General features: G+C 42.5%; 1 protein-coding gene across 5 annotated transcripts in view; it reads left to right on the forward strand.

The window, feature by feature from the left end:
• LOC132406273 (phospholipid phosphatase-related protein type 3-like) overlaps positions 1–5,112 on the forward strand; it is an 83,770-nt gene extending 78,658 nt beyond the window's left edge. For all 5 annotated transcript variants that reach the window (XM_059991684.1, XM_059991685.1, XM_059991687.1 and 2 more), the window contains one exon: positions 1,392–5,112. In XM_059991684.1, coding sequence (XP_059847667.1) covers positions 1,392–2,684 — 1,293 coding nt within the window. In that variant the 3' untranslated portion in view covers positions 2,685–5,112. The remainder of the gene's footprint in view (positions 1–1,391) is intronic.
• The last annotated feature ends 7,834 nt before the right edge of the window (positions 5,113–12,946 follow it).

Below are 12,946 nucleotides of genomic sequence, written 5' to 3' on the forward strand. Positions count from 1 at the left end.
TTGGTAGGGGTGGCAAAAGGTCATTTGCCCCTTAAACCTGCCCCCACCATTCTACATGTTCATGCTGAAGTGAACCTCATCCCCTCTACTATGCCCAGGCCTCAATTCTTCCAAACATGTATCTACTTCCCCTTTAAGTGATCATTCACCAGTCTATTATTGTCACACGTACTGAGACAGTGAAAAATGTTCCTTTGCCTGTCTTCTGGACAAATGGTTCCCTTTGCATTGAGGTAGTAGAAAGGGAAAACCAATAACAGAATGTAGCATAATGTGTTACAGTGTCAGAGAGTATCCAGTGCAGACATGCAGTAAGATATAAGAGCCACGGTGATGTAGATTGAGAGATCAATACTTCATTCTCGTCACTGAAAAGTTCCTTTTGGAGTCACATACCAGCAGGATACAAGCTGTCCTTGAGCCTGCTTCTGAGTTTGTGCACCTTCCGCCTGGTGGAGATGAAGCAAGGGTGGGAAGAGTTTTTGAGTATCTTGGCTGCTTTCCCGATGATCTGGCCTCCACAACCTTTTGGGGTGGAGAATTCTAGTGATCACCACCCTCAATGAGAAGTTATGAGGAATTCCAGTTCTAAATCACTGCCCACAATGTTGAAATGATATCTCCCTGAATGAGTTTCTGTCACTTATGAAAACATCTCAACATCAACCCTGTCAAGCCCCTGTCAGATCCATATTGCAGCAAAATTTTTATTCTTTTAAATTCCAAAGAATGTCATTTTAACTCCTTTACCCATTGGTGATGGATGCCCCCTGAGGTGTGCTGACCATTTGTGGTCAATAACCTGGCTGGATGACAGAAGCAGTGTCAGGCCATCTTTGTGTTGGGAACTACAAGTCAAGGGTTTGAAGAACTAGGATACAGGGGAATTGGTAAACAGAACTGCCATCTAGACAGACCATTTCATAACAGCAGTACATTGTGGCAATACAAGGGAAAACAGTAAAAGGTTGCAGAATAACATATTACTGTTACACGGAATGTGCAGTGCAGGTAGACAATAAGGTACAAGGCAATAACGAGGTAGTTTGTGAGGTCAAGAACCCATCGTAGCTTTACACCAGTGGGATAAAAGCTGTACTTCAACCTGGTAGTGCAGGCTTTCAAGCTTTTGTATCTTCTGCCAGATGGGAGGAGGGAGAAGAGAGAATGTCTAGGGTGGGTGGGATCTGTGATTACACTGGAAGCCATGAGAAGTACAAAGAGAGTCTATAAAAGGAAGGCTGGTTTCTGTGATGTGCCAAGCTGTGCCCAGAGTCCTCTGCAGTTACTTGAGGTCACAGGCAGAGCAGTTTTACAGTTTGAATCGACTCTGAGTTACCACACTCAATTGTGACTGGTGGAAATTGCTGTTCCTTATTTTACTCTTACAGGGGTTTCATGCAGTCGGGAACTTCAAGGCATCAGAGGATACGTCTCCCAGCAGACCATCTGCTAAGAGTGGGCTCAGACCCCTGGCACACCTCCGCCATGACTCGGTCTACCAGCAGAGCAAATCCCTCAGCACAGACGAGCTCAATCCACAGCCCCGGCTCGACGGATTGGAACAGCAGCTGGCCCAAAGGGAGAAGAATTCCCTGAACAGCTTGAAGCGGGCCAGCGTTGACGTGGAACTGCTGGCACCACGCAGCCCAATGGGCAAGGAGAACATGGTGACCTTCAGCAACACCCTTCCCCGCGTCAACACCCCAAACCTGGATGAAGCTGCCCGCCGTCACATGACCATTCACGTCTCAATGGATGCCTCTCGGTCCAAGCAGCTGATCTCCCAGTGGAAGCAGAAGTCAGTCGATGCCATGTCACTGGATCATGACCCAGCTATCAGCCAGTCACAGCCGCAGATGAGGACGGCTCTGGAGCTGAGGGGTGTGGGCTTTGACCAAGAGGAGCCCGCCCCGTCATCACTCTATCCCATGGTGCAGGCTAGAAACTCGGAGAGAGGCGGCGGTGCCCGTGTCCTCATCCAGTCGCGGCCTGGGCCGTCCCAGCTGGTCCACATCCCCGAGGAGACCCAAGGGAACACCAGCACGTCCCCCAAGAGTAACTCAGCTCGGGCCAAGTGGATGCTCATGGCGGAGAAGGGAGGTGTGCCGCGACCTAACAACCAGCCCCGCATCATGCAGGTGATCGCCATGTCGAAGCAACAGAGCATGATCACCGTCACACCGAAGCACTCTGAGGGCTCCAGTAGCTCCGACTCCTCCCACTATAAGTCTCCTTCAGACCGTGACTCTTCCAGCATCGTCACAGTGGATGCCCATGGATCCCACCCTGTCGTGCATGTTTCCTCTGGGAATGGCGTGGGACCCTGGGAGTGGAAGTCCCCTCAGGGCAGCATGGATGTCCACGAGGCTTATGAACTCAATGACCTAAACCGGGACTACAGAAGCTATAGGTCGGCCAAAAATAATGGCAACTCTTCGGGTTCTTCTGCCAGTGACCTCGAACAGGAGGATACACATTTCTGCAGCGTTGCCACCATTAATGTCAGCGGAGCTGAGAGGAGCGAAACCAATTCGGACACACTGACCATTGGCTCCAGCCGGGATTCAACCCTCAGAAGAAAGCCCAACACTGTGTATCTGGGCGAGCGGGACTGCAGCGCTGACACTGACCAGGAGGCTTACTTGAAGAAACTTCAAGCTAACAGGAGATTCAAAGACTAGACGGAGTGACAGCTCTTCCCTGTCGTACCAAACTGTTCGGAATTGGTTATCCATGCAGTGCATTTGTTCTCACATTGAATCTAACAGGAACAGTTGCCTAAGATTTTCTGCTATCAGACCTTTTCAGAGGATAACTCATAACTTACTTCAAAGCTGATTTCTTTGCAGTTTGAAACTTCCCCTTTGAACAAAGGACATCCTGAAAACTGGAGACCAACATTGAATAATCCGACCTCTGGAGATATTGGTTGACATTATTTAGAAAGAATTGCATTTAATAGCACCTTTCATGACTCAAGAACTGGCCCACAGCTAATTACTGACTTAAGAGGCCTTGATTGTTTAAACTCGCATGATACTTGTTTTCTCATCTGAGTTTAAGGCTTTTGGATTTTTTGTTTGCCCAGCATTTAAATTGCAGATTTAAATTAGTAATGCCTGAGGAAATAAGAGATGAAATTTGTAATCTGTAGGTGATGCCGATGGTGTACTTTGTTTTATCGTAGCTTACTGATATATTGGTCAGCATTCTCTGCCAAGCTCAGGACTTTGCAGAATGCATGTGAAGATGGAGATCTAGTACATCTGTGCCAAACTATCGCCAGCCCTTTACAACAAAAGGTTTGGTGTAAACTTGCTGATGGTTCCAATGCCTAAGCACTTTAGTGCTAAAGTCTTTTGATTGACAATGTCACTGGTTGTAAATTTGCAAGCAAAATGGTATTCACTTTCCTTGCTCCACAAAACATCGATGTGGAACTCCAGAACAATGAAAGTAAAATCCTTCAGATGCTGAAAGTATTAACTAAAACTAGCATGAGATGGATCCCAGCAAGTCAGGTTGCATCCACAAAGAAAAGCAGAATGAATGGTTTTGGTTTATTGCAAATCTTGGAAAAAGATAATCTATTGTAATAATTCATTCATCCCCGAAGTTGCCCGACTCAGAGTATGTCCAGCTATTCTTGCTTATGTTAGAATAATTATGAATTGATCTGAACATGATCACTATAATATAGAAGAAGATGAAACCTCTAAGACAGATCTACTGGAAAACAGATTATTAAATTTTAATGTAGGACAGGTATTGTCCAGTTTTGAAATGAAAGCAATATATTGTACTGCAATACACTAACTATTGTAGTCTACGTGAATACCCGCGCTATCTGGGATGTGGATGACAATTGCTGCTGTCTGTGGTGTTTATCTCATTGAACTTTGCACCTGGTATTTTAGCAATCCCAGATGGAAAAACTCACTCCAAGGCCATCACTGTGATGTTCTCGCACGTGTGATTCAGTCGAACAAGTTTTCAGCCACTTGCTAATCTGTCCAGTCCACTGAATGTGCACCTCACACTGCCCAGTTTACCCTGGCATCAGCCCACCACTACCCCCCCACACACAAACACACTGAAACTAGAGAGGCCATACAGCCCCTCGTCCATTCAGCTAAATGTATCCTCCTTTTGCTGAAGGTTGAATGTGGTGAAAAATAAGGATTCAGTCAGGAGGAAATCAGATCAAGCGAGCAAGTCAGCTGTTTTTACCTTCAGGTCTGCAGTGGCTGCTTTGCCCTTTCAAATTAACCATTTGGTGATTAAATACCTTCCTGATGATTGTGAGTTTTTCAGGATTTGAAACCCATTGAGAACCATTTTTATGATTGTCACTGGCTTATTCCAAAAGCTGCAGAGAATGTTTGCTCAATATTTACTCTGGAGCTAGTAGCCTGCTGTTGTTCCACAGGATGACTGGTCAGTTTTATTTTTCATCATTAATTGGTAGAGCCAGCTTACCCAAAGCAGAGAGCTAATTCTTGGACCTTTGGTGAAGTTATGCAGCCATTACAGATGTGCAGACAATGAAAGGGAGGAGGTTGTGTTTGAGTGACAGACAACGGAGAGTAGTAAGATTGTTGGCCAAAATAAGATACTCGGATAGACAAAGGAGTGGGAGGTCAGTGGCATATTTAGTGGGTGCCCGTGGTCCCGAAATGGCATTAAAGAATGACAACAAAAGGTTACATCTAACTCGGTGGTGTTGGGAAGCTGAGATAGTAGATGAACACAGGCACACTCCTGGAACCCTTGCATTTAATTATTTGCTTGTGTAAATAAATGTTTACTGACATATTGGAGGCTGGCTCCAAAAAGCTCTTCCGTCCGTGCTCGTCTGAATGATTACTGTTCATAGAGTAACTTTGTTATTAACTGTGAGGAATACTGCACTTGGTTTTGTGAAGCTAACTGTTGTACTATGCCAGTGATTTTAATGGTAGCTCCTGCTGTTCTGAAGTATTTTGTACCTGGAGGGTGTCACTTGAACAGAAACAAACTTTAAAATTACTTGTGAATTCAATAAATGTCATTTTAAGAAAAGAGTTGAGTGGATTAAATAAGACTGTGTTTCTGAGTGGATCATTTCTAATAGCATTCCCAATTTTTATGAGCTGCCTTTAACAATGTCTGGATTTTTTCTTTAACTGTATTTGTCTAATTAAGTTCCCCAAACACATTCCATTTGACAAAGTTCTAAATTCAAAGTAAAATTTATTTTGAAATACAATTTGTTATCAGAGTACATACATGTCACCACATACAGCCCTGAGGTTCTTTTTCTGTGGGCATACTCAGCAAATCTATAGAACGGTAACTGTAAACATCAGGAACAGTTAACTATAAACTGTGTAAACACTGATATAAATAAATAGCAATAAATAAGGAGCATGAAATAGCAAGATAAGAGAGTCCTTAAATGAGTGTAGTTATCCCCTTTTCTTCAAGCACCTGAGGGTTAGACTATAAGACATAGGAGCCCGGGTCTGCTCTTTCACCCCATCATGGCTGATCTCAGATCCCACTCAACCCCGTACACCTGCCTTCTCTCCATAGCCTTTGATGCCCTGACTGATCAGGAAATGATTAATTTCCACCCTAATATACCTATCGACTTAGTCTGTGGCAGAGCATTCCAAAGATTCACTACTCACTGGCTAAAAACAAATTCCTCCTTACATCTGTTCTAACAAGTCACCCCTCAATTTTTGAGGCTGTGCCCTCCAGTTCCAGATACACCCGCCAGATGAAACATCCTTTCTACATCCACTTTATCTGGTCCTCTCAACATTCAGAAGGTTCCAATGAGATTCCCCTGCATTCTTCTAAATTCCGGTGAGTACAGGCCCAAAGTTGATATAGACTCCTCATATGTTAACTCCTTCATTCCCAGAATCATCCTCATGAACCTCATCTGGACTCTCCAATGACAACACATCCTTTCTGAGATGTGAGGATCAAAACTATTGACAATACTCCAAATGCAGCCTGACTAGTGTCTTACAAAGCCTCAGCATTATCTCCTTGCTTTTAAATCTATTCCACCTGAAATAAACGCCAACGTTGCATTTGCCTTCCTTACCACAGACTCACCCTGTAAATTAACCTTTTGGGAATCTTGCTCGAGGACCCCTTAGTTCCTCTGGATCTCTGAAGTTTGAACATTCTCCCTATTTAGATAATAGATCCTTTTACCAAAATTCATTATCATACATTTCCCAAAACTCTATTCCATTTGCCACATTTTTGCTCATTCTTCCAATTTCTCTAAGTCCTGCTGCAATCGCATTGCTTCCTCAGCACAACCTACCCCTCCACCTATCTTCATATCATCCACAAACTTTGCCACAAAGCCATCAATTCCATTATCCAAATCACTGAACAACAGTGTGAAAAGTAGCAGTGCCAATACTGACCCCAGAGGAACACCACTAGTCACCGGCAGCCAAACCCTTTAGTCCCATTCACTGCCTCCTGCCTGTCAGACATTCCTCAGTCCATGACAGTATCTTTCCTGTAATGCCATACGATTCTATCTTGTTAAGTAGCCTCATGTGTGGCAGCTTATCAAACACCTTTTGAAAACCCAAGTAAGCGACATCCACTGCCTCTGCTTTGTCCACCCTGCTTGTTACTTCCTCAAAGAATCGTAACAGGGAAGATTTTCCTTAACAGAAACCATGCTGACTTTGACTTATTTTATCATTAGTCTCCCCTGAACCTCATCCTTAATAATAGACTGCAACACTTTCCAAACCACTGAGGTGGGGCTAAATGGCCTATAATTTCCTTTCTTTTGCCTTCCTCCCTTCTTAAAGAGTGGAGTGACACTTTCCACTCACTTTTGCTACCTTATATGCCCTTTCCTTGGCTTTATGCAGTCCTTAACTTCCCTTGTCAGCCATGGTTGCCTACCCCTGCCATTTGAGAACTTCTTCTTCTGTGGGACGTATCTATCCTGCGCCTTGTGAATTATTCCCAGAAACTTCAGTCACCTCTGTTCTGCTGTCATCCCTGCCAGTATCCTCCCCCAGTCCACCTGGGCCCTTGTTCCATTGTGATACTGATACATGTGGCTTGTGCTTCTCTGTCTCAAACTGCAGTATGAATTCAATCATATTATGATCACTGGCTCCTAAGGGTTCCTTTACATTAAGTTCTCTAATAAGATCTGGTTATTACATAACATTCAATCTAAGACAGCCTTTCTTCGAATAGACACAAGCACAAACTGCTCTAAAAAGCCACATCATAGGCATTCAACAAATTCCCTCTCTTGCGATCTGATTTTCCCAATCCTCTTGCATTTGAAGTCCCTTATTACAATTGTGTCTTCGCCTTTATTACATGCCTTTTTCAGCTCCCTTTGCAATCTCAACCCCACATCTTGGTTACTATTTGGAGGCTATTTTCAACTCCCATCACGGTCGAGGGGTAGTAACTGTTCTCAAACCTGGTGGTGCAAGTCCTGAGGCTCTTGTAACTTCCGCCTGACAGCAGCAGCAAGAAAAGAGAATGGCCTGGTTGGTGAGGGTTTTTGATGATTGATGCTGCTTTTCTACAGCAATGCTTCATTTAGATGTGCTCAATATTTGGGTGAGTTTCACCCATGGTGTATCGGGCCAAATCTATTACCTTCGGTAGGATTTTACACTCAAAGGCATTGGTGTTCCCATAGAAGTTTACCAAGGTTTTCGATGACGTGCTGAACCTCCGCAGACTCCTGAGGAAGCAGAGGTGCTGTCGCGCTTTCTTCACAATAATATTTAATATGATAGGTCCATATACTTCGAACTTTTGAATCTATTCCAAAATGAGTGATCCTCATAGAGGGGTCCAATGATGGAAAGCCAGGATGTCTAGTCTGGCCCAAGAAAGTTCTAGATGTTCCAGATGGGTCAAAGTTTCTGGTCTTCTGTGATTCAATCAGATTTCTTGCAGAACAGCATTCATACCATGTTAAAGACAATAATAAGCCTGTGTGTAAGAATAGAAACTGTATCTATCTCCACCTGGTAACACACACACAGGAGTCGCAACATCAGGTGATGTGTAGATGTTTTTCTATATTTGAAGCAATGTTAAGATTCTGCCTCAGGGATTCTGACTGGGTTTCTGGTGTGAGCGAGAGAATTATTCACATTATTTTCTAATTTGAAATGCAATCCTTGTTTTCAGATTTATAGAGGGGATCATATGTAATGGTCCGCCTTTATCCCGGTAAGCTGGTAGACTGATTAAGTATGTGGGCTAGTCATCCCAAGTTGTCCAGGGTCATGAGTTCAAATCCCATTAGGTTCTTGGAACAATAGGATTTTTTCTGGGGTGGAGGTGATCTATACAAGAGGTACAGGTTGCTCTCGAGCAAGAAAGTGACCAATATCCTTGCCAGGAAACGTGCTACTGCTACATGGAAGGGTTTAAGCTAGGTTGGCAGAGGGTTGGGACTCCGAGCAGCAGCAAGTCCTGGGATATAAAACTCCTTCAAACAAGTTATGAGAAAGTGAGCCAGTGAGAGCAAATCTAGTAATCAGGATAGCCAGAGACACAGTAAAGTCAGGGAAATAAACATTCAGTTATGCTACATTTATTTTGATGCACGAGGTTTAACAGGGAAGGCAGATGAACTCAGAGCATGGATTGGTTCTGAGAAGTGGGATAATTTAGATAACAGAAATATGGCTGAGAGAAGGGCAGGACTGGAGGATTGGCAGCTCAGTATTCTAGGATACAGATGCTACAGGCATGACAAAAGTAAAGGTAAATGTGAGAGACATAAAGAGGAGGCGTAGCCCTTTAGATAAGGGTGGGTGCTTAGAGGTGACGTTCTTGGGGGATTGACCAGTGAGGCTATATGAGTAGAACTCAGAAACAAGAAAATGATGGACATTCTGGTGGGGCTGTGTTGTAGACCCCAACCCCCATAGTCAGTGGGATCTCGAAGAGGGGCCATGGAGGGGGATTGCTCATAGAATTATAGAACGTTTTACTGGAAGATTTTTATTTCCCCAGTGTTGAATACCTAGAGAGGTGTGATTCTACAAAGAGTGAAATTTGTAAAATGTATCTGGTACAGTTTCCTGAGTAAATACATAGAGACCCTTACTCAGTAGAGTGAAATACTGGATTTCCTCTGAGGGAATGAGGCAGGGCAAGTGGCAGAAGTTGCAGTCAGGGAATAATTTGGCTCTTGTGACCATAATTCTATTAGTTTTAAGATAGTGACCGAAAAGGTTAAGTCAGGTCCACAGGTTAGGGTCCTAAAATGGAGCAGCACTAACTTTGGAGGAATTGGACAACTTTTGGTGGAGGATGATTGGGTGAGTATGGCTGAAAGAAAAAGAATGAATGTCAATGTGAGGCTCTTAAGAGTATGAACGCAAGTGTCCAGGAGCAGCATGTTAATGTCAGAGAGAAGGGTAAACCTGGCAAGTTGAAGGAATCTTGGCTGACAAGAGATATTGAGGCTCTGGTCAAAAAATAAAAGGAAGCGTACATTGGGTTTAGAAGATCAGGATCAAACAAATCCCCTAAAGTCTTTCAAAAGATTAAGAATACTCTAAAGAAGGAAATCAAGAGAGCAAAGACAGGGTATGTGATATATCTGGCAGGTACAGTTAAGGAAAACTCAAGAGGTTCTATAGCTATTTTAAAAGTAAAAGGATGGCTAGAGAGAATGTAGGTTCTCTTGGAGATCAGCAGGACCACCAATGTCTTGAGCCTAGGAGATGGGTGGAATTTTTAATTAATATTCAGCCCTTTAGTGGGGAAAAGTCATGGCTGCTCAAGAGGTGTTTTGGAGGACATTCATATTACTAGGAGTGGGGTACTTGCAGCCTGGCAGGACATTAAGTTAGATAAATGTGCACAATCTGACCAAATGCTTTGGACTTTGTGGGAGGCTAGAGAGGAAATTATGGAAGCCCTTTCAGAGATACTGTATTTGTTTCATCGTTCTTCACTGGTGAAGTTTCAGAAGACTGAAAGATGGCTAGTATCATGATGTTTAAGAAGCAAGGGTAAGCCAGAGGCCAGTCAGCCCGACATCAGTAATGGGGAGGTTACTGGAAGGAGCTCCAAGGGATAGGCATGAGTTAACGTGGCTTTGTGCATAGGAAGTCATGACTGAGGAACCATTTAATGTTTTCTGAAGTTGCCAATGGGTAGATGAGGGTGGGATGAAATTTGCCTATTTGAACTACAGCAGCTTCAACAAGGTACTGTAGGTTGGTCTGGAAAGTTTAGTCCCTAGGGATCCTGAGAAGATTAGTTAGGTGATTTAAAACTGACTTTGAGATGGGAAGCAGAGGATAGTGTTACATACCCTGTGGGTATCTTGTGACTGTCTTATGACCATGATGTAATTGAGTATCTGGTGAGCATGATGTAATGGTCTTGTGATGGTGGGCTGATGTAATTTCCCACCAGTGTGAGGTCACATGATGTAATTTTCCTGCCAGTGAAAGGTCATGTGATGGCCTGTTCTAACAGGTATAAAACTGGAAAGCCTTGCTGTGATGCAGGTTCATTCATAGTTTAATTCTTCAGTTACTCCGTTATGCTGCATATTCCTTTTAAAGCGGAGTTTTACTTTCTATTGTAAGTTGTGCCGGCAGTTTTTAAAATCACTGCCAGTTCGGATTAATGTATCTTCGATTTAATTTTAAAGTCTAAGTATTGGAGAGTGAAGATTTGCCAAAGTGCGGGAACCCGAAGGATCGAATAAAGTTGGTGTCGTCAGCGGTAATACAGGATCGACCTTATTGGATCTTCGTTCCGGAATTAATAACCTGCATTGAAATAATCTGTCTTGTGTAAGGGCAGAAAGGATTAGGGCAGTGTTATTCGCCAAAGTAAAGGTTAGTTCTTTAAGCGAATTTTATTTCCTTCGTCATTAATCCTTCGGGCAAGGCATATTTCAGCTGGGATCAGCAATAACGTCACGTTGTTGAGGAATTAGTTACTCCAGGAAAGTCACTCCTAGTTGTCTGTGTAAATCATTTGGACTTTCGCATTTACCACATTTAACAACTGTGTTCGCATTTATTGCTTTAAGGACTGTTCGAGTTGCCATATAGCAGTTAACTGCCGGTTAATTTAGTCGTTTGTTTACTTTTCATTTGTTGTTGAGCTGAGTTTAAATAAATGATTCTTTGTTTATAAAAAAAACCTGTCTCGATTCTGTATTCATTGTTACCGTATCATAACAATTGGGGGTTTGTCCGAGATATGTTCCGTTTTTGTGCTTAATACTTATCAGTCTGTTTTGGAAAAGGGAAATACCCAATTCTTTTGTTTGATTGGACTGTGGGTGGTATTTGGCAACAATGAATATTAATGACTTTCTGGCATCGCCAGACCCGGAGTTATTAGCGAAGGCAAAAAAGAGTGATGTACCTGAGATTGCTAGCAGGTTGGAACTTAAAGGTGTTTCAAAGGCTACAACAAAGCCTGTAATTCAGAGGAAAATCGTGGAACACTATATAGATTCCAGTGTTTTTGTTGAAGTAGTGTTAGACAAGTTCCCTGTTAGTAAAGCAGCGATCCAGTTGCACCTGGACCAGGTAGCATTAGAAAAGCTTAGAATAGAAGCTGAGTTAAAACAGAAACAATTGGAAGCTAACTTGGAACTAAGTCAGTTAGAAGCCGAAAATAAAAAGAGGGAAGTTGAACTTGCGATGGCGGAATTAAGGTCCAGTGATCAATCCTCTGGTTCTAGAAAAACATTTGTTGTTAGTCAGGAAATTAAATTGGTTCCTCCATTTAGTGAAACACAAGTAGAGAAATACTTTCAACATTTTGAAACTGTTGCTCTGATTTCAGTGTGGTTGAAGGAGAAATGGCCAGTGATATTACAGAATGTAATTAAAGGCAAGGCACAACAAGTTTATACAGCTTTAACTGATGAGCAAGCACTTGATTATGATATTGTTAAGTAGCATATACTGAAAGCATATGAACTGTTTCCAAAAGCCTATAGAGAAAGACTCAGAAATTTGAAGAAATCCCTGGAAAAAAACTTACGTGGAATTTGCCTACGATAAAGCTGTGTGTTTTGAGAGATGGGTTTCCTCTAAAAATGTAATTGGGGACTATAATAAATTGAAAGACTTGATTTTAATGGGGGAATTTAAAAGGAGCATCCCTGTTGAGGTAGGAGTCTGCTAAATTAGCTGATGAGTATGCTTTAATTCACAAGAATAAATTTCCTCAGGGCAGAACTTTTAAAGGGAAAAATAGCACAGAGTCAAGGTAAACCAGAAATTAAATCAGAAGTTAGTGAGAAAGGTAAGGTAATTTGGGATTCAAATTTTGAGGATGTGTCAGAAACTCTCTTACCTTCATTGTTTGATCAAGATTCTTGGAATAAGTCTGACCCTAAAGATTTGACTCTGTCTCGGAAGGAGATGATAGCAGAGCAGAGACCGAGATTATCAAATTAAAGGAACAAGCTCTTCCGGATAGTGAAATTGAGGAGGTGCCAGTAGGATATTATTTTGAGAAAGGAGTATTGATGAGGAAGTGGAGATCACCTACAATTCCTACAAGTGATGAATGGAAGGTTGTTCACCAGGTAGTAGTTCCTAAAGTTTATCGGAATGAGATTTTAACTTTAGCTCGTACTGTGCCCTTGGGTGGACATCAAGGTGTGAAGAAAACTGTGAACAAGGCTTTTAAACATTTTTACTGGCCTAGTTTGAGAAAATATGTGGTGACGTTTTGCAGAACGTGTCATACTTGTCACATTGAGGGTAAACCTAATCAAGTTACTCCTGCAACCGATTTCGGCATTCAGTGAACCTTTTTCCAAAATTATTGTAGATTGTGTAGGACCATTACTAAAAACAAAAACCGTCAATACTTGTTAACCATCATGTGCACTGCATCTAGGTTTCCAGAGGCAATACCACTTAGGAATATAATG

Source organism: Hypanus sabinus, chromosome 16 (assembly GCF_030144855.1).
Source record: "Hypanus sabinus isolate sHypSab1 chromosome 16, sHypSab1.hap1, whole genome shotgun sequence".
Lineage (NCBI taxonomy): Eukaryota > Metazoa > Chordata > Chondrichthyes > Myliobatiformes > Dasyatidae > Hypanus > Hypanus sabinus.